This window comes from Mastomys coucha, unplaced genomic scaffold, assembly GCF_008632895.1.
Source record: "Mastomys coucha isolate ucsf_1 unplaced genomic scaffold, UCSF_Mcou_1 pScaffold21, whole genome shotgun sequence".
Classification (NCBI taxonomy): Eukaryota; Metazoa; Chordata; class Mammalia; order Rodentia; family Muridae; genus Mastomys; species Mastomys coucha.
This window is the reverse complement of record NW_022196904.1, coordinates 108,813,094-108,833,742: the sequence shown is the minus strand read 5'-3', so window position 1 is coordinate 108,833,742 and position 20,649 is coordinate 108,813,094. Positions and strand designations below refer to the sequence as shown.

At 39.3% G+C, this 20,649-nt stretch overlaps 2 protein-coding genes across 15 annotated transcripts in view; one reads left to right on the top strand and one right to left on the bottom strand.

The window, feature by feature from the left end:
• Dcun1d3 (defective in cullin neddylation 1 domain containing 3) overlaps positions 1–7,969 on the top strand; it is a 46,964-nt gene extending 38,995 nt beyond the window's left edge. For 6 of the 8 annotated variants that reach the window (XM_031388090.1, XM_031388091.1, XM_031388088.1 and 3 more), the window contains exons 3-4: positions 4,090–4,161; positions 7,808–7,969. In XM_031388090.1, the coding sequence (XP_031243950.1) occupies positions 4,090–4,161; positions 7,808–7,871 (136 nt within the window). In that variant the 3' untranslated portion in view covers positions 7,872–7,969. The remainder of the gene's footprint in view (positions 1–4,089; positions 4,162–7,807) is intronic. The other 2 variants (XM_031388095.1, XM_031388096.1) reach the window with 2 other exon arrangements.
• Positions 7,970–8,080: 111 nt separating this feature from the next.
• The window catches only part of Rexo5 (RNA exonuclease 5), a 59,417-nt gene continuing 46,848 nt past the window's right edge, over positions 8,081–20,649 (bottom strand). For 3 of the 7 annotated variants that reach the window (XM_031388072.1, XM_031388076.1, XM_031388078.1), the window contains 5 exons: positions 14,316–14,408; positions 13,573–13,789; positions 13,205–13,392; positions 12,170–12,288; positions 8,081–8,637 (listed from right to left, as the gene is read on the bottom strand). In XM_031388072.1, coding sequence (XP_031243932.1) covers positions 8,556–8,637; positions 12,170–12,288; positions 13,205–13,392; positions 13,573–13,789; positions 14,316–14,408 — 699 coding nt within the window. In that variant the 3' untranslated portion in view covers positions 8,081–8,555. Of the gene's footprint in view, positions 8,638–12,169; positions 12,331–13,204; positions 13,393–13,572; positions 13,790–14,315; positions 14,409–20,649 lie in introns of those variants that run through there. The other 4 variants (XM_031388075.1, XM_031388073.1, XM_031388074.1 and 1 more) reach the window with 3 other exon arrangements.

The following is a 20,649-nucleotide window of genomic DNA, read 5'->3' as shown; positions in this document are numbered from 1 at the left end:
TTTTTGAAGCCTTCAGATAGAATAAGCCTGCCATTTCTTGCACAACTTTTATTAGATTTGTTTTGTTTTTGTGGGGGAGGGTGTAGGCCCGGGTTGGGGAGTGGGATTGTTAGGTTGAATTAACATTACAAAATGATACAGTGCCAGATCTCAGTTTTGCATATTATTTTTCAGGGCAGGTCTGTACTGTGTGTAGTGCTGTTTACATGGTTGAATTTAGGTTGTAATAATTATTTTAAAAAGATTTACACAGATATGAATATAGCAGTGTTAACTGTTAGCCACATTGCATTAATTTACAGACAGTTTGGAGCTCTTGGAGAGCCAAGGCCAAGGCCAGTCAAGAGCATTTGCAGTCTGACACCCCACCCCATCTTTTAAGCTAATTTATCCAAAGCCCAATCTCCCTCACTTCTTGCTCATTCCTTCTTTGACCTATTATTGCATTTCATATTTAACTTATCCATCATCATGCTGTACCTGTCAGTCAAGTGAGCAGTTTTTTGTTTTGTTAGAACACATTGTACTGAAAACCACTTAAGCATTGAATGCAGAGAAAGCAGTGCTACCTCAGTTTTGCTGGAAGTAGACTTCTTTGATAGTTTTCTTTGATGTTTTTGTATTTTCATGTCATAAGTGGAAATACTTCTTTCCCCCCTTTTCATTTGCCTTGGAGCCAAAGTTTCCGTTCTGGGTGGTGAGAAAAGTGTGCCTGCCAGCCAGCTGACCTAAAAGAAAGCTATGGCATGGAGCTCTGCTTCAAACTGTTTTTTCTTTAGTTTTTGTTGAGTATCATTAGCTTACTTGTCTGGCAAGTGCAGAAGCCTGAGGCTGGCCTGAACTCTGCCAAACAAATTATCCACGTGTATTGAATCATTAAATGTGTGCCCTCTCCCTCTTTGCTGCGCCCACGTTGTCACTTAACCCCCAGGAGTTATTTATTATCTTTTTGTTAATGTCAAGCTCATTTGGGGTAATGTGATGACTGTTTAGGTTTACATGACCCTCTTCTCTTTCCCTTACCCCCAGATATGTATATATACATATATAAGATATGTATATATTTTACCTTTATAAAATATATATATACACATATATGTATCTATATCCCTTTGTTTGTCTGCTAAAACTGGCCATGAAAGAGGGAGCTGCCTTCAATCTGTAGTTTAAGAAGATGCCAGGGAGCATCACAAATGGAGGCTGTTGTATATTAATTTAGACTTTTTCACTAAAAAGAACATGAATGAATTTGCTCACGGAAGGAGGAGCCAGTTCTCTAGACTCCATGCTCACTCTACAAGGCCAGCTTTGGTCAAGCTGCCACTGGGGCCTGAAGAGCTGACTCTGTCCTACCTTGTTCCACTAAAGTACCATCTTGATAATTTCCCCTTAAAAAATATCCTCAAAAATGTACTGGAAGGTGGGTGGCAGGAGCTTGTACAGTTCAGCTTCCAACATTTCGGAACAGATTTAAAAGGGAATCTTTTAATAAATAAAAGTTACAAAAATATTTATACTCTTGATACAATGAAAAAGTGTCTATTAAATATTTGGAATTTTCTTCCTTGATTAGTCTGCCCCAAATCCTGGGTATGTTTCTCAACCTGGGTATGAGTTGCATGCTTTGAGTTCTTCATGTGTCTTATAGCTCTGGGCACTTACCTTTATAAAGATGATTATCTAAGGAGATGACAGTCATATTTCCTAAAGTTGGTATTGACACAGGGAACATTTTTGTAAGCCTCACAATTGTCTTTTCTTGAGGGATGAGATGATGAATATCAGCTACAGACTTAAGATAGTGCTGGAAGGCCCAAGTGACTGTGGGGCCAGATGTGCCCCTTTCTTCTAGCCAGAATAAGATAAAGCCCTTGAGTAAGAATCCAGGAGCCCAGCAGTTTCTAAGGGCACAGCCTACATTATAACATTTGGACAAGATCTCATCTAGCCAGTTAGTTGTTCCTAATTCAGGATTAGGTAGAAGTCCAATGAGGGAAGAGGTGGAGCTAGGTAAGACTTTCTGTCCCAGATAAGAAGGTTTATGGCGGGGAAGTGCCAAGAGAGGGAGTCTGCCAAGGGCCAAGGGCCCCACAGACTCAAGGAACTAGATTCCTTCCCCACTGGGTAGATTTTTTTTTTTTAATGGCTCAGTTTCTCCAACCCCAGTGCCTGCACTCCAGCCCCAGCCACGTAGAAGTTGTGATAATGTTTTTAATCATCTGTTGCTGAGAAACCAGAGGAAGGAACAGTCAGGGAGGACTTTGGGTTCTCTGTGTAGTAGTTTTGCTTTACCAAGAGATTCTCTGTGAGGTGTAAGGTTTGTAATTAACACTTCTGGGAAACAAAAGTTTCTGTTTCACTCAACCTCAGATAGGCTTGCTGCTTATTGGTTGGATGAGCAATGGCTGGGAGCCAAACTGCCCCTCAGGTAAGCTAGGTTTGTGGTGATATGGGGAGATGTGATATAAGGGTGCCATTTTGAAATTCTGCAATGTGTAAGCATTACTATACAGACCAAATATGTTGGAAATTGCTTACTTTGGGCAAATGACTTTGAGTTTCTATGGTAATTCTTTAGTAACTTATTAGTAAGCTGATATGATATAAAAAGTTACTTTATTGAATTCTTTCCCCTAGTCTTCCTTGCCAAACTTGAATGTATCATTCTTAATGACACTTTGCTGTACTTATGGGGGTTGCCTCAGCAGCTCTCTGTTCACCGTGGCAGATGTGCCAGTATGTGTTGGGTCCAGAAGTCTGTATGTACCTATCTGATAAAGAAGTCTCCAGAGCTGTCTGAAAATCCAAATTTCAGCCAAAGCTTTGGGCCAAGGGAAAGATAACACAAAATGTGAAAGCAGTACTGTTCACATTAGATGGGCACAGTGAAGAATTACGATGCACACAGAATTAGCTTGAAACAGTACTGTCTTGTCTCCTAGGGTCTGGTCTCTAGGCCAGATCAGGTTATGGGACTTCACAGATAATGTACTTAAGACTACACATTGGTGCAAAGTTACTAAGATAAAGACTTGTCCAAAAACTAACAAAGCAAAAGATGTGTGTATTGGCATGTATAGTCTATTTCAAGTGGGATCTTCAGTGCAGCAAGTAAACCTAGTTATACAATTAAGAAAGGGATGGAAAGAGAACTACCGTTAAAAGTTTTTATCTCCTGTGTATGTTAGGATGGCTAGTGATGGCCTGAATATCTTGGTCACTGACAAAGGTTTGTCTTACTTGGAATTGGAAGACTGAAGCAGTATTTAGCTTAAATACTTGAAAGGACAAAATTATCACAATATGTTGATTAGGATTACTTAACAGTCATGTAACACTGATCTTTTCTTCTGGGTCTTGTAGAGGGTAGGTTCTTGCCACACTCTTATTCAGAGTTTCTTTGGTAAGCTGTTAATTGCAGCCCATACCAGTTTGAACCAGCCCAGGACTAGGTGCGGGGATGCTCACCAGGAGTTCCTCCCCGCCCCCACCCCCACCCCTTTTTTAAGAGAAGGATGCTTGAGCATTGGGCACAGATGCTGAGGTGGTTTGATTAGCTAAAAAAATCAAGTTCTGATTCGGGTGTTGGGGCATCATGTTCTGTTTCTCTTGGGAACCCAGCCTGCTCTCATAGATACCTGCTTCCATCACATATCCTGAGCATTGCCAAAAGAAGCCATTCAGCAGCTGCTGTTTTTCTCTCAGCACAAATATATGTGCTACAGAAGAATTATCTTTTCTCTAATACTGGTCCCCAGTCCTCAGAATCTGTTAAATGCTCTTCCCTGCTGCACTGAATATGGTTCTAGGTTTTGAAGCAATAGGCAAACGGCTTGGTTGAATTGGTTGTGCATATATCCTGTCTTAAGCCACTGAGGTGATGAGTTCACTGCTCGTGACCCTCCACCTTTGGGGATCCCTCTTGGTTTGTGACCTGCATATGTTTCTTGAGGTTGTACAAACTTGACAAAAGTTAATACTTTTGTATTCTCTGCACTGTTGCACTCTTCAAATAGCCCCCTGTATATTAACTTGATATGCACACTTTTGTCTTTGATGTCTACAGTATTCCTTTTTTTTTATTTGAAGGCTATCTGCTGTTGGATTCAATAAATTTGTTTACCTTACTATTGATATTTCTGCAGAAAACAAAACAAAAAAGTGAGTTTATTCTGAGGTAAAGTTTATCAACCCATTGGGAATCTTTTCCAATGTGATGCTATCCTATATTAACAACTTAGAAAATGACCCATGTAGGATAGGAGTCTTTCTTCCAACACACGATGACCTAATGCACATGAATGCTTACTTACATGCCTATTACTGAAATCTTTCTTACCTGAAGTAATGCAGTTCCCATGAGAAATGAAATGACAATTTTGAGCTCTGTTAAATGTATGGATGGTCCCTAGGTCTAATCAGGCTTGCAATGATTAAGTTTATTTTTTATTCATCTGCAAAATAAAGGCATCTCCATTGGTATTAGGATTTAAGAAAAAGTCTGTGAAACACCCATGATACCTCATATTGCTGAACCATAAGCCTCCTTAAGGTTCATCAAAAACATGTCAAGTGCAGTGTGTGTGTGGTGGTGGTGGGGCACAGTTTTGTGTGGGATGATATCTGATCTTTCATCACTTAGTTGAGTGGGAACTAGATAAGCTTTTCAGTTGGGAATGGCTTATAAGCTTGACTACACTCCCTAGAAAACTTGTAGCTTACCCTTGCTCCACAATCCTCACTCCTGGGCTTGTTTCTTCTGTGCTCTGTCCCTTCTATTAAGCACAGATAGGCTCTACAGATTGGAAAGTAGTAGAATGGAAAGAAAGGAGGCCAACTGGACGTTAACAGAGTGGTGAATGGATTACAAGATGATAAAACCCTATTTTCAATTAAAATGATTGGCAAATAATTTTTATACAGTTACCAGATGAGCTTAATTGCAGTATGCTAAAAAGTAGTCCAGAGGGACAAAGAGTCACTTTAATTCTGGCCTCTCCTATTGAATCCTCAAAGCAGATGGCTAAGTTGGCTTTAGAAGTCATCCCTCTAGGCCTGGGTTTTGACCCAAAATATAAAAGGAAAAAAAGTAGATAACTGGATAAATTTATATATGAGAAGAAGCTGCTTGACATATATGTCACAGTTGTGTCAGGAAGAATAAAGGTCAAATCATTAGAAATACAATTGGTCAGTGGGTACTTACCTGGATTCCTGAATCAATCAGGACTTTAAGTTACAAGATTTCCATGCCTTAAAAAGCAAACTGGAAGCACATTTTTGTTTTTCAAGACAGGGTTTCTCTGTGGCTATCCTGGAACTCACTCTGTAGACCAAGCTGGCCTCAAACTCAGATCTGACTGACTCTGCCTTTGAATGCAGGGATTAAAGGCATGTGCTGCCGCCACCACCACCCAGCCTAGATGCACTGACAAAGGGACACCTTATTTGATCCATAAGAAGCTCTTAAAAAGTCAACATGGAAAAGTAGGTGGCTTCGCATCAGAACAGGCAACAGGTATATACTAGCCATTGAAGAAAATCTGGCCAAGGAACTTCTTAAAAGTTGGATGTCAATCTAAATGGTACTCCAGAAAATAGTACTTGAACATATGGAAATTGTTCTTCAATGCATCACGGTGGCAAAGATTTAAGACAGTGCTGGCAAACAAATATCTTTCTGTAATTAGAAGAACCATTAATATGCATTAATACAGTAGCTTTTCTTAGAAACTGTGCAAGGACATAACTGCAGCTTCAGAGTCAACAAAGTAGTGTTTTAGAAATTATGAGTTATATTACTATATTATGCAGCCATTTGAAAAAATCTGAATGACAGAAAAAACCTAAGCTTGTAAAATATTGGCAGCTATTCTAGGTAGTTAGATATGTCTTTTTATTTTCCAAACTTATCCCGACTTTCCTATTTATTTTGTAAGAGGTCATTTTCAGAGGGTCAAGGAAATAAAAACATATAGTTTAATGTTCTGAACAATCCCAATATAGGGACAGGAATTCAAAACCCTAACGAGTTCTATAAAAACCTCTTGAGTTGCCATTTCCCTAAGACTGCTCCTTGGGCAGCTGTCTTAGCAGCTCAGCATTGGCTGCCTAGAAGGGTGTGGGAGGAACAATGTACAAACGCACGTATGAATGGAATGTGTGTTTTGCAAGAGGCCAAGTTGGCAGCTTTGGTTTTCAAAAGGTGGGAGCATTAGCTGGAAGAACACAGTGTGCAGTATTCTCAAGAGGTTTTTGTGGGCCAGGTTCATTTCTTCAGTTTTGCAGTTGGGGTCTGGGGGAAACCCACCCCATTCTGAAGGAAATAGCCTTGCTGAGTCTTGGGAGATAGAGGAGGGCCTTAGGTTCAGAGGGCCTTAATGGCTTCTTGGAACAGTTTGCAAAATCCTCTAATGTTTGCCACTTACTGTGCACTTTTGCTAACAACCATGAAGTAGGTTCTGATCTCCCATTTTAAGCAGGTCTCATAGGAAAACAGTTACCATTTTACTGCTGTTCTTGACATGTTCCACAAGTGGAATGTTGAAGTCTCATACTATTAAAAGTAGGTATTTCCTCATCTTATCACAGCTGTGGAAATAAGCTCAGAATGACCCAAACACATAGCAGCAGAGCTGAAGTTCTAACCCAGACCTGTCTATGTCCAGGAGAGGCATGGTCTTTTAGGACAGGAACTTCAAGGGGTAGATATTAATTGAACTCAAGCTGGAAAAGAAACTCACGCTAGCACAAGGCAAGCTTCCTCTTGTGGAGGGACTCCAGGAAACTGTGTCAATTTCACATCAAACTGGTACTTTGTTCCACTTATGGTCCAACTTACAGAGGCTACATTTAAGGGTTAAACACTGCCTAAGTGGCCAACTTTAAAGTTTCAGAACTATTTTCTTTCCTAATTGTAAGTAATAATGCTGAACTTTTTTATTTTTTTAAAGTAAAAACCAGGGCCTCCCTATGTAGCTATGTAGCCTTGGTAGTAGCCTGGCTCTCAGACTTAGATCCACCTGCCTCTGTCTCCAGTGTACATGTACCACCAAGCATGCTGGGGTTCTGTTGGTTTTTTTTTTTTTTTTAGTTCTTAACCTCACACATCAAAGCCTTTTGTAAAATATGATTTACCAGTCATACTAATCAGAGAGAAATACTGTTAACATCCTGGCATACAGCATTCCAGGCTGGGTTCCAATCGTATGCATAGCTTTGTATATTTACCCTACACATCAGGAATCAAAACTATATAGTACTGTTCTGTACCCCTACACATGCATAACTCTGAACTCAACTTCATTTATCTCCATGGTAAATTCTGAGAGCTGGTGAGGTGGCAAATGCTCTTGATCTCAGAAAGGTGGATCTCTTGAGTTTGAGGCCAGCATATCTACATAGTGTTCCAGGACAGCCAGGTTAGCTACATAAAGTGAGATCCTGTCTCAAAAAGCCAAATACTAATTCTATGAGATACGAGCATCTGTGAATTAATAGTACTCAACTTAAATTGAGCAACATAATTAAAACAGCTAAGATATGAAGGGGAATGTGTGCACACTCATTCCTTTGTAATAACCCTATAGTATCTACTTTATGCACTCCCCCCTTATCTTTTTTAATACAAGCATCTTACTACCCTTCAAGTGGAATTACAGGATCTGTGTACACAAAGCAAGGTTTTTGATGTGACTGATGAATTTACTTTGGATCAGGAATTGTGGAGCCATGTCCCATCTTTCTAAAAAGTGTTACCTGTGAAAGTCATCTTAAAACTTAGCACTGTTTTTTTTTTTTTTCTGAGTTTGAAGTTTCCAGTTTCCAAGTGGTGCTCTGGTTGGATGAGGACACCTGCTGGTGAAGAGTGATGCTGCAGCTGTATCCCAAGAAGGAGGAATTCCCAAACATGGGATTGAAAGTGGGTTTTGACTATAAAGCTAAGAGTCTTCTACTCTCTTTGCTCTCGCCAGATGTTTTGTTCATTCTCTCTCCCCTGCCCCCCTTTTAACTTTATAACGGATGCCAAGGAGTCAACAGTTTAGCCAGTTATTTACAGAAACTTGACAAACAGGCTGGATTTTCTTCTCTTGGTCTCAGTATATGTCGTTTAATGGTAGTGCTACAGGAACCAGTCAGTACCTGTGTAATAAACTCAGACATAAAATACTCATCACTCCTCCCCTTCACCATATCTAAGTGGAGGAAATGTTTTGAGTTTTAGGCATTTATTGGAATTTTGAACAGGACATTTATTATATGTATATACTGTAGCTGTCTTCAGACACACCAGAAGAGGGCGTCAGATCTCTCATTACAGATGTTGTGAGCCACCATGTGATTGCTGGGATTTGAACTCAGGACCTTCGGAAGAGCAGTCAGTGCTTTTAACCACTGAACCATCTCTCCATCCCCAGGACAATATTCTTTAGTGGGTATCCCAACTTTTTACCAAAGCTGTCTGCAAGAGAGAAAGGCTGGCCATCATCTTGAAAGGACTATAGCCTAGTCACATTCTCTGCAAGTGAAGTGGCAGTTGGAAAGTGTGGAGAGATTCATACTCTCATGCCTGGGGTGTCACTTTCCTCTTCCTCTTTTATTTTCATCATTCCTAGGCCAGGGTGTGACCCAAAAGTGCTGTAATAAATAAAAACAGACATATTAGGTTATTGGTTTTTTGCCTTTTGTTTTTTTCAAGTAAGGTTTTCTCTGTAGCTTTGGCTACACAGTCACTCCATAGACCAGGCTGGCCTCAAACTCACAGATCGCCACCTGCTTCTGCCTCCTGAGTGATGTGATTAAAAGTGTGTGCCACCATCCCCTGGCTGAGGAAGTAAGTTTTTAAGTAGGCATGGGTGCCATATACCAAGAGGCAGCTTTTGGAAAACTGCCTGCTGGAAGTAGCTCAGTGAAGAAGCCTGATTCATAGCCTAGCTCTGCTGCTTAACAGATTAATCTCACATTTCAGATAAGCCAGGGTTTTTTTAAATATAAAATTCTAAAATGTTGCTGGGCGGTGGTGGTGTACGCCTTTAATCCCAGCACTTTGGGAGGCAGAGGCAGGCGGATTTCTGAGTTCGAGGCCAGCCTGGTCTACACAGTGAGTTCCAGGACAGCCAAGGCTACACAGAGAAACCCTGTCTCGAAAAATTAAGAAACTTTAAGTTATTATGTCACCAAGGTTTAAAAAAGCATAGTAATAACCAGCATTCACTGGGCACTTCTTACAAATCAAGTATGGACAGTTTTAAACACTTGTCTTTTTAAAACTTAAAAGCAGTCCAATGATACAAGAATTCACTCCATCTTCCAAGGAAGGGCTCAGTTCTAACTTGTTTAAATCGCACAGTAGCAAGTAACAGCCAGGTTTCAGTAATGAAAATCTGTCCTTGGAGTCCCTAGAAGCTAGTGTTAATCTTTTCATTTTACTTAAAGACTTTGTTAGTACTATCTAAAAATGCAACTAACGTTGCATGTCATTGGAACAGTGCTTAAAACTGAGGAGTCATTTGATACCTGTTAGTTCACTGCCACATTTTTATGAATATTCATGGGACTGGGTTAAGAGAACTAACAGAGCTTTGTGATACAAGGCAGGCAGAAAATGAGCAAAATATAAAGTTAACTTGCTGTCTAGTAAGTACTAGCCTTTTATGCATGTCTCTGGAGTCAGATCATTATGGTTCAAAGCCTGACTAGTTATACTTAATTGTGTGAACTTGGTAAATTACTAAAACAAAGGCATTGTGCTTAGTAAGGATGTGAATAATTTAATTCTGACTCAGAGCCTATGTATGTAGCACAGTACTTGATTAAGAGTTTGACAGATCCCTATGTGCCAGTATAGTGAGTATCCTGGATCCCTGCCAACCTGCACCACACCAAACCTACAGGCTTAGACTGGATTAAACATCCTGTATACTGGCCCAGTCTGCCGAATCCCCAGGACTCTTGCCTGTCTGTTGGTACTTAAACCTCATTGTCTAGCCATCCTGTGTCCTGGCTAACTCCGGTGAGTATCTTGAACACTCGCCTACCTGCCCTGTTCCTAAGCCTCTGTCTCACTGTTAGTCACACACCCTATACTCTGGCTTAGCCTATTGAGTATCTCACCTAATTGGCTCAGCTTGTACAACAGCTATATATCCCATTTACATTTCTTGCTTACCATTGAATTGGAATTAACCCTGTTCATCTAATCCAAAATCAACATTTAGTATTTGAAGGATTGACTACCAACTCTTAATACCTGATCTGAAGCCAACTAAGTGTGGACAACAAAACCAAAACTTCCAATCAACAGGTGGACTAGAATCAGACATATAACCAACAAAATTGTCTACATGACCAAGTCACATTGCAAAAACATAAATATCAAAGGCCAAGACATTATACCTCCCTCCAAACCCAGGAGTCCTGTAGAAATATTCTCTAATAAAAACTACCTAGGGTGCAATTTAAAAGAAAATCATAAACACCATCAAAGAATTCAAAGAGTTTACAGAAAACAGTAAACAATTCAGTGAACTTAAAGATGATCAGAATAAGTCCAAGAAAACACTGAATGTGGCTGAATGAAATGATAAGACAGTTCAAGATCTGAAAACTAAATTCAGTAAAAGGTAGAAATAATGAAACTGGAATATTCAACAACCTAATTTTAACTCTGAGGGGAAGCCTTACCAGCAGCATGGATCAAGAGAGACTATGACTTGAGATGCTATATGGCACACATACACACATATACAAAAAAAATTGACTACACATGTAAAGCATATGAAAACTTAACAAAACTACATGAAAGGAATATAAAGAACGGTGGGAAGCCATGAGAAGACCAAATCTAGCCAGATGTGGCAGCACACACCTTTAATGCTAAAAGCCGGGGCTATGTAGAGAGAACCTATCTCACAAACCCAAAAAAAGAAAGACCAAATTTATAAATATCGGGCACAGATGAATGACAGGAATCCCAAATTAATGACACAGACCAGAACTTACACAAGATCATACAAGAAAACCCCAAATTAAAGAGATATTACTCAAACTATATTTGTAGCACAATATCTCCTAGAATATCAGAATCTTGAGATACTTTTAATTTTTGACATAGGACTAAATGTAGCCCACAGTGGCCCAAAGTCTTTATGTAGCTGAGGTTGGCCTTGAATTCCTTATTCTCCTTCTCCACCTCACAATAATTTTCTAACTACTCCAAAAATCTTGTTCTGTCTCTGTTCTCTGTGGCATATATGTGTGCACACTCATGCGCATACACACACTCAACTGCACTCTGTTTTAGGATTTAACAATTTTTTAAAAAGTATTTATCACACTTTATGTTTTGAAGGATCACTGATTTACTGCAAATCCCTCACAGGAGAATTTCATTTTCAGATATGTTTTTACAATGTACCTCAGGACCGGCTTTGAACTCATAATCTTGCTTCAATCTTTCAACTGCTATGATTATAGAGGTGTACCATCTTCCTAGCTAGCTTGGCCACTTGTTAAAAATATGTAATAGGAGGTAGAACCAGACCTACACAGCCTGTTTCAGTATTTGTTAGGATTAAAATTAGAAAGTTTAAAATTGTTGTGCTTCAAAAGTGGAGATAGCACCGGGCGGTGGTGGCATACACCTTTAATCCCAGCATTTGGGAGGCAGAGGCAGGCAGATTTCTGAGTTCGAGGCCAGCCTGCCTGGTCTACAGAGTTTGTTCTAGGACAGCCAAGGCTACACAGAGAAACCCTGTCTCGAAAAAAACAAAAACAAAAAACAAACAAAAAAGTGGAGATAGCAATGAGGAAAAGAACAAGGAAGTCAAGAATACACTTCTAACCTGTGAGGAGGGTAGGCCTGGTAACAGCTAAGCCCGGGCCCTGTGATAGGAAACCTTGTCCTGTTGTCACATTAGTCTCAGACTAGAGGACCTAAGCCTTCGAAAGGCAATTGCACTGCATCAGAAGTACCAATACATATAAGCATACATGTAAAATAGGAATGTAATGTCTAGCTATACGAAATAACATAGTGATTAGAACTAACATAATGAGCATGCCGATCCTCATTATGTGCTTGGACATAATTCAACTAAAGGTATTTCCTTGGGAACAGCTAAATTCCAAGGGTCAGAATCATGAGGACAACTCATCAAATCTTACTTACTTCTTGGTTCCTGGCATCAGGATGACGCAGAAGGTGCCTGGGCTCAGGCTGTGGTAGAGCTTTTCAATCCTCCGGCTCCAGCGCCAGGCTATTATCTTTGGGTGGTTTGCCTTCAGAGTCTACGACCAAATTCATGTATCAACACTTAGCCTCCTGTTCACCTTTAGAAGAATTGTAGCATTTTCTCAGGTTCTAAAGCCATAGGAAGCCCTGGAAAAAAATCTGTCTGAAACTGCAGTCCATTCTAAAAACCTCAAGTGTTGAGGATCACTGTGGCAGAGGGCAGCTGCTGTTGATTCTTTCAAGTGGTCTTCCAAAAGGGCCCTAAGCTAGGGAGCTATACACTGATGAGGCTCCCTGCCTGGCCTTTGTTACTAAGTGTCTCTGTGACTTGGGATGAGTTCCTGACCAGCTCTAACTTCTGTCTCTCACCTGTGAAGTATGATACTAAAGCAAGGTTTCCCAAACATTAAGCAGCCTTCTATCTCTACACTTCTCCATATGCCTCCTTTATATATATATTTCCCTTAAAATGAGTCAATTTCTGCTTTTAATCTTGCCTAATCTCAGATCTGACATGGTTGTACAGTTTAATGGAAGTCCTAAACTACAGAAGTGGAAATAGCAATAAAAGTCTACCTATGACAGTCAAATTTATCTTGTATGTGAACTATACTCTGGGAAGCTCTGAACTAGCTCTCCAAAGACGTAGCCAGTTCTCCAGTCTCCCACCCTGGTCCCTCATATTTCCTTAGATAAGCACTTTGAAGAATAAGAATGGGATTTTAGTGGATATTAAAGAGGTAAAAGTATGAGATCTGAGAGAATATTGCCAGGGCAAGGGGAGGCTGGAGTTGGCTGGAGAGTAACATGAGACAGGGCTGAGGGCAAGAAACAAGCAAAAGTCCTGAAGTATAGACATAGTGGCAACAAGCAAGCCTTTCCTAACTGTGCTCCAAAGACAGAAGGCCAGTGTCCAGAACCAGAAACCCAAGCAGCTACCTAATCTGCTGACCCCAGGACACACTCACTCACCCTGAAGATGTGCCTCTCCAAGAGAGGAGGTACAATTCGAAGCCCCATAGGCATTGTTGGATCAGGATGTATGTCCTTGAGCCATGCCTGAAGGTGCCTTGGGGTTAAGGCATTTCTGCCTTTCAACTTCCAGTCTTTGCCTTTGAGAATTTCAAGGGCTACCTGGGCACTGTTGACAGTTTTAAATTCTAAAAGCAAGAAAAATCCCAACATTTGTTATTGAGGGCCACAGCTAAGGAATGGGGGTAGGACAGAATTAGAAGCTCTACCTTTGTCTATTCTAGGAGAGTTTGATGAATCCCTTCCTTGATATCATGCTATTATCATCTCCAATTTCCTTTAAGGATGCATTTAATGGTAAGACTTACTCAAGAAACAGTAGTTTTTTTGCTTTCTGCTTTTAACCTCTTTAGGCAGGATCACAGCTTCCAGGTCGGGGAAGAGGTTGGACTGCTCCAACACGTGTTCTTTAAAGGTTTCCCCGATTCCAGCCACATATATAGTACCTTGGTTCTCAGAATCTTGCTCTAACCCTCTTATAAGGGTGTCACACTCAAGGGTGAGTTCAGTCACAAGCCTGTGTACCTAACCAATGAAAGATGGTACAAGTCATTATTTTAACTAACCTTCAGTCATACTGTCCATCAAAAAGCTAATTTTGCAGCTTCCTAATCTATAAGGAGGCAAGTAAGTGATTCACAGAACTGATTGTGGATGTAACTGATAAACACATAAATATAAATACATATTTTCATATATATCTTTCTCCAGTTCCCTGCCTCCTCCCTCCATTAAAATTTTGTATATTTGTGCCAAAAGAACTTTACCATCCCACCGTCTTACCTCCTTGAAAGCTAAAGGAATGGGCAGACTCTTAATAGCTACTCAGAACAGAGCTTTCAGGGTATAAGGGCAACTAATAAAGAATACAGTGTAGACCCTCATCTATCCCCGAGTGAGTTATAAAACTAATGATATGATACTGAATCTTGACCCTGAAGGCATTTGTTATACTGTCTCACGCCTGAGCATCTCCAGAATGTTCCTACTTACAGGGTGCTGTAAACATTGCCTAGATGAAGGGAGCTGATTTCAGCTTTGGCTACCTTACCCTGATACAGGAACCTTCTAATAGAATGCCATTCATGGTCTCTATAGCCAGCTGAGCAGCTTCCAGGACTTCATACTGTATAGAGAAGTAAGGCTGCAGAAAGAACAAGGTTTTTACCATTGTTACTTTCAAACTCAAACTGCTAAAGAATGGGACTGACAAAGGGGCCTAGAACATAGTCGATGCCTTTAAATGTGATAGGCCAGAAAGGTGCTCGATTCTAGATTGTCAGTCAACTTTAAGTAAAATGACCTACATTCATGAATTGGTTTTAATTGGTTTTCATTTTTCCATTTAAGATCAAAGCAAATTCATCACTATCTAACTTGCTCTTCATATTTATTACAAAGCACTAAGGTCATTCATGTATGTCACAGGCAGGGAGGGATTCCGAGATGTCTGAGTAACTTAATTTTTAGACAGCATTCTAGTTCACTTGAGAAGCTGTTCTTCTACTGCCTAGGCTATATCTTCAAATTATCTGCCTTATGATTCAAAGTAGCTAAATCCCTGTAATTATCTGAGCTACATGTCATCATGGAGAAAAGTTCTACAGAAGTTTAATGAAAAAAATGTTTTGAACATAATTGTGAAAATGACACCAATGGTGAGTAACAAAAAAGACAAAAGACACTCACTGGATGTCATCAAAATTAAAAGCTTTTACACATCAGGACTACTGAATCGTAAAAGGCAGACCACAAAATAGGAAAAAATATCTACAAACCACATATCTAATAAGAGATTGATACTCAAAAAATTGTAGGGAGTTTTAGTTTAGAATGATGAAAAGTTTTACAGAAGGATGGTCCTGAAGGCTGTATAATATCAATGGACTTAATGCAAACTTAAAGGTTTAGAAATGGAAAATTCCATCTGATGTGCATTAGACAAAAATAATGACAACAAAAAGCAGGGAAAAATAAGTGGTTACAGTCTTGCCACAAAGTTACCAATTATAAGTCTATTCTCTATATAAGATAATGTCTGTATTTTTAGCTATAAGAACAAAAAAAGTAACTTTGGAAGTCCTTATGCTTTTTCTTTCACTTTCATAGCTATTATTATACCAGGTTATGAGTTGCCTCAGTTCCACATTTTAAGGGTATAAAAAAAAATGTTGTGACATTTTCTCCTACTCCTTTGCTTAGCTAATGGAGTCGCCCCTTACCCCCTACTCCAGGGGCCTCCATATTTACTACTTAATACAGAATTTTATATAGATAATGCTTTCTTCTTGGAGAAAGAGTCTCACTATGTAGGCCTGGCTGACCTAGAACTAGATCAGGCAGGCCTTGACTGTGCAGTAACTGTCTTGCCTCTGCCTCCATGTGCCATCATACCCTGCTTCTATAGATACTATTATGCTATTTCTAGTTTTAATTCTTGTCATGTCATCTTTTATATTTATGCTATTACTAAACATGTCAACTTCAGTCATTCATCATTTTATGCCCAAAAAAACCTGGGGTTTTACATACTAAGTCTTTTTTGAACTACATAAATTTCAAGATTATACATAAGTATTTAAATAATTAATTTTTCCTTTTTATTGAAATAGATTTTTTAAATAATTAAAAACCTTCAGAATATTTATGTTAATAAAAATCCTGGTCATCTGTACATCTGTCTGTCCCCCACCCCCATACACCTCTGTATTCCCAGAGGCCCGAAGACACTAAGGACAACCAAGTGAGATGCTTCTCCCCTCTCAAATCTCCTGCCTGCTGGGTCCCAGGAATAGAGCCTGTCCTCTGAGCTCCATTTTTTGGCACCTGGAGTTCTGCCAGCACCTTGGACAATCAGATAGGACTCTGCCGCAGGCTTCTTGCCTGCCATGTTCCCTTAGGGCACACCCAGCAGTGGCAACCTGTGCCCTGTCCCCTGCCCACAACACTACCTGTACTCCTGAAGGACTGCCAGCATCAGGGACAACCAGATAGCTAACAGCCAGTAATAAGAACACCATCAGCAAGATCCAGGACAATATGGCACCACCAGAGCCCAGCTATCCTATTACAGCAAGCCCTGGATATTCTAACACAGCAGAACAAGAAAATGACCTAAAAGTCCAACCTTATAAAAATGATAGAAGCCTTTAAAGAGGAAATGACGAAACCATATCCACAAATCCAGCCCTACAGAAGATACAAGGAAAACTCTAACCCAATGGGGTTAAGTATACCCATGAAAACACAGGAAATAATTCCACACCATAAAATCAAAAGAAGGGAAACACATGCATGCATAGACATACATGCACACACAGTCACATATGAACATGCTACCATCACCAACATCGAAATAACAGGAATTAATGATCATTGGTCATTAATACCTCTTAACATCAATGGATTCAATTCCCCAATTAAAAAAAGACAGAGTTGTTGTATAAACAGAATCTATCATTCTATTGAATTCAAGCAATATACCTTATCAACAAAGACAGATATTACCTCAAAGTAAAGGGCTGGAAAAAGATTTTCCAAGCAAACAGACCCAAGAAGCAAACTGGAATAGCAATTCTAATATCTAGTAAAATAGACTTTTAACCAAAATTAAGCAAAAGAGATGGGGAAGGACACTTAAGAAAAAAACACTAAGATGACATCTCAATTCTGAGTATCTATGCTCCAAATGCAAGGGCACCCATATTTGTACTAAATGTACTACATAAACATTACTAAGGCTTACATCATATACCAAACCCCAAACATTAATAGTGCGAGACTTCAAAACCCCACTCTCACCAATGGAAGGGTCATTGAGGGTCATAAATTAAACAGAAATAATGAAATGAATAGAAGTTAATCAAATGGACCTAACATATCTATAGAACATTTTACCCAAACACAAAAGAATATACCTTCTTCTCAGCACCTCACAGAACCTTCTCCAAAATTGACCATATACTCAATCACAAAGCAAGTCTCAAAAGATACAAGAAAATTGAGATACCCCTTGTATTTTTTCAGACTACCATTGATTAAAATTGGACGTGAACAACAACAGAAAGCCTACAAACTCACGGAAATTGAACAACTTTCTATTCAATGACCACTGACTGGGTCAGGGAAGAAATAAAGAAATTAAAGACTTTCTAGGATTCAATGAAAATGAATGCACAATATACCCAAACTTATAGGACACAATGAAAGCAGTACTAAGAAGAAGCAAACACACCCAAGAGGAGTAGATGGCAGGAAATAATAAAAATCAGGGCTGAAATCAATAAATTAGAAACAAAGAGAACAATACAAAGAATCCATGAAAACAAAAGTTGGTTCTTTGAGAAAATCAACAAGACAGACAAACCCTTCCTTACCAAACTAAAGGCAGAGAGAAAAATGAACAAATCAAGAATTAGATGCTGAAAAAGCCTTAGACAAAATCTAGCACCCCTCCATGATAAAATAAAAGTCTTGGAGAGATCAGGGATACAAGTTGTATACCTAAACATAAAGGCAATATATAACAAGCTGATAGTCAACATCAAATTAAATGGAGAAAAAGTTAAAGCAATTCTACTCAAAAAGGAACAAGAAAAGGTTGCCCACTCTCTGTATCTATTCAATAATACTTGAGGTTTTAGCTAGAGTAACAAGGGGATACAAACTGGAAAGGAAGTACTCAAAGTATTGCTATTCAGATGATATGATAGTATGATAGTATACCTAAGTGATCCCAAAAAGTCTACTAGAAAATCCTTACAGCTGATACATACCTTCAGCAAAGTATCTGGATACAAAATTAATTAAAAAAAAAAAAAACAGTGGCTTTCTTTATACAAAAAATAAACAGGCTGAGAATGAAATTAGGAAAACACCCTTCACAATAGCAACAAATAATATAACATATCTTGGTGTAACTCTAACCAATCAAGTGAAAGACCTGTATGCCAAGAACTTAAGTCTCTGAAGAAAGAAACTGAAGAAGCTATAAGAAAATAGAAAGATCTCTCACGCTCATGGGTGGGTAGGATTAACAGTAAAAATGGCCATCCTACCAAAAGCAATATACAGATATAACATAATTCCCATCAAAATTCCAACATAATTCTGTACATACCTTGAAAGAACAATACTCAACTTCATATGGAAAAGCAAACAAAGAACAACAAAAACACAGGATAGATAAAACAATCCTATACAATAAAAGAACTCCTGAAGGTATCACTATCCCTAATCTCAAGTTGTACTACAGAGTAATAGTAATAAAAGCTGCATTAAAAACAGACAGGTTGATAAATGGAATCAAATTGAAGATCCAGAAACAAACCCATATACCTACAGACACTTTTTGACAAAGAAGCCAAAACAATGGGAAAAAAAAAAAGAAAGCATCTTCAATAAAATTGCTGGTCTAACTGGATGTCTGCAAGTAGAAGAATGCAAATAGATCCAAATCTATCATCCTTCACAAAATTCAAGTCCAAGTGTACAAAGACTTCAAGATAAAACCGGATATACTAAATCTGATAGAAAAGAATGCCTCAAACGCATTGGAACAGGGGAAATTTTCCTGAACAGAACACCAACAGCCCAGGTACTAAGATCAACAATTAATAAATGGAACCTCATGAAACTGAAAAGCTTCTGTAAGGCAAAGGACTCTGACACAGGACAAAACAGCAGCCTACAGAATGGGAATAGATCTTCACCAACTCTACATCTGATAGAGGCTGATATCCAAAATATATAAAGAACTCAAGGAATTAGACATCAACAAACCAAATAACCCAATTAAAAATGGGGTACAGAGGACTCTAATAGCTAGAAAGCACTCAAGGAAATGTTCAATATCAAGGAAAGGAAAATCAAGAAATCTGAGATTCCATATGACACTTGTCAGAATGGCTAAGATCAAATACTCAAGTGACAGCTCATGTTGGTGAAGAAGTGGAGCAAGAGGAAAACTCCTCCATTGTTGGTGGCAGTGCAAACTTGTATAACCACTCTGGAAATCAATTTGGTGGTTTCTTAGAAAACAGGAAATAATAGTTTTACCTCAAGATCCAGCTACACTACTCCTGGGCATATACTCAAAATATGCTCCACCATACCACAGAACTGTGTTCATAGTAGCTTTAACCATAATAGCCAGAGACTGGAAACAATGTAGATGTCCCTCAACTGAAGAAAGGATAAAGAAGAAATTTATTCCATTTATACATTAGAATATTACTCAGCTATTAAAAACAATGAAATCATGAAATATGCAGGGAAATGGAACTAAAAGAGATCTTAAGTGAGGTAACCCAGACCCAGAAAAACAAACAAGGTATGTACTCACTTCTAAATCATGCTACAAATCACAAACCCAAAGAAACTATGTAACAAGGGAGGCCCAAGGAAGGATGCTTGAATCTTACTGAGAAAGAGAAATAAAATAGACACTGGAGATTAACTGAGGGAGAAAACTGGGTGCGAGAAGGGGTGAGGAGGATAACAGGAAGGATCAAATGTTGAGATGACAGAGAGAGAACTGGCACCTCTGAGAGGAGCTAGAAACCTAGGACAGTGGAAACTCCCAGGAATGTATGAGGGTAACCCTAGCTAAGACTCCTAGCAATGGGGGATATGGAGACTGAACTAGCCATCTCCAAGACTTCCAAAGTAGAGGTGGGAACACTAACCCATCCACAAAACTTTCGACCTGTAAGTTTTCCTGCCTACAATATGTGCAAGGAGCAGAGATTGATGGAATGGCCAACCAATGACTGGCCCAACTTGAGACCTATGCCATGAGAGAGAGCTAATCCAGGACACTGTTAATGATATTCTGCTATACTTGCAGAGAGGAATCTAGGGTAACTATCATCTGAGAGGCTTCACCCAGCAGCTGATGAAAGAGATGCAGAGAACCACAGCTAAGCATTAGGCAGAACATGGGGAGTCTTTGGAAGAGGAGGAGGAAGGATCGAAGGAGCCAGAGAGGTCAAGAAACCACAAGAAGAGCTACAGAATCAACTAACCTCGGCCCATAAGGACTCACTGAGATTGAACCACCACCAGATAGACATAGTTCCTCAGGGACTGTCTCTGACTTTGTTGCCTGCCTATGGATCCCTTTCTCCTAACTGGGATACCTTGTCTAGCCTCAATAGATGAAGATATACCTAGTCCTAGTACAACTTGATATGCCAAGATAAGCTGAAATCAACGGGAGACCACCTCTTCTCTGAGGAGAAAGGGAATGGGAGAAGAGGGAGAGGGAAGCTGTGATCAGGATATAAAGTAAATAAATAACTTAATAAAAAAATCCAGTATATAAAATTTACTCCAAGAGACTGGGGAATTAAAATAAGAAAAGCAGGCCTACAGTACCTTTAATA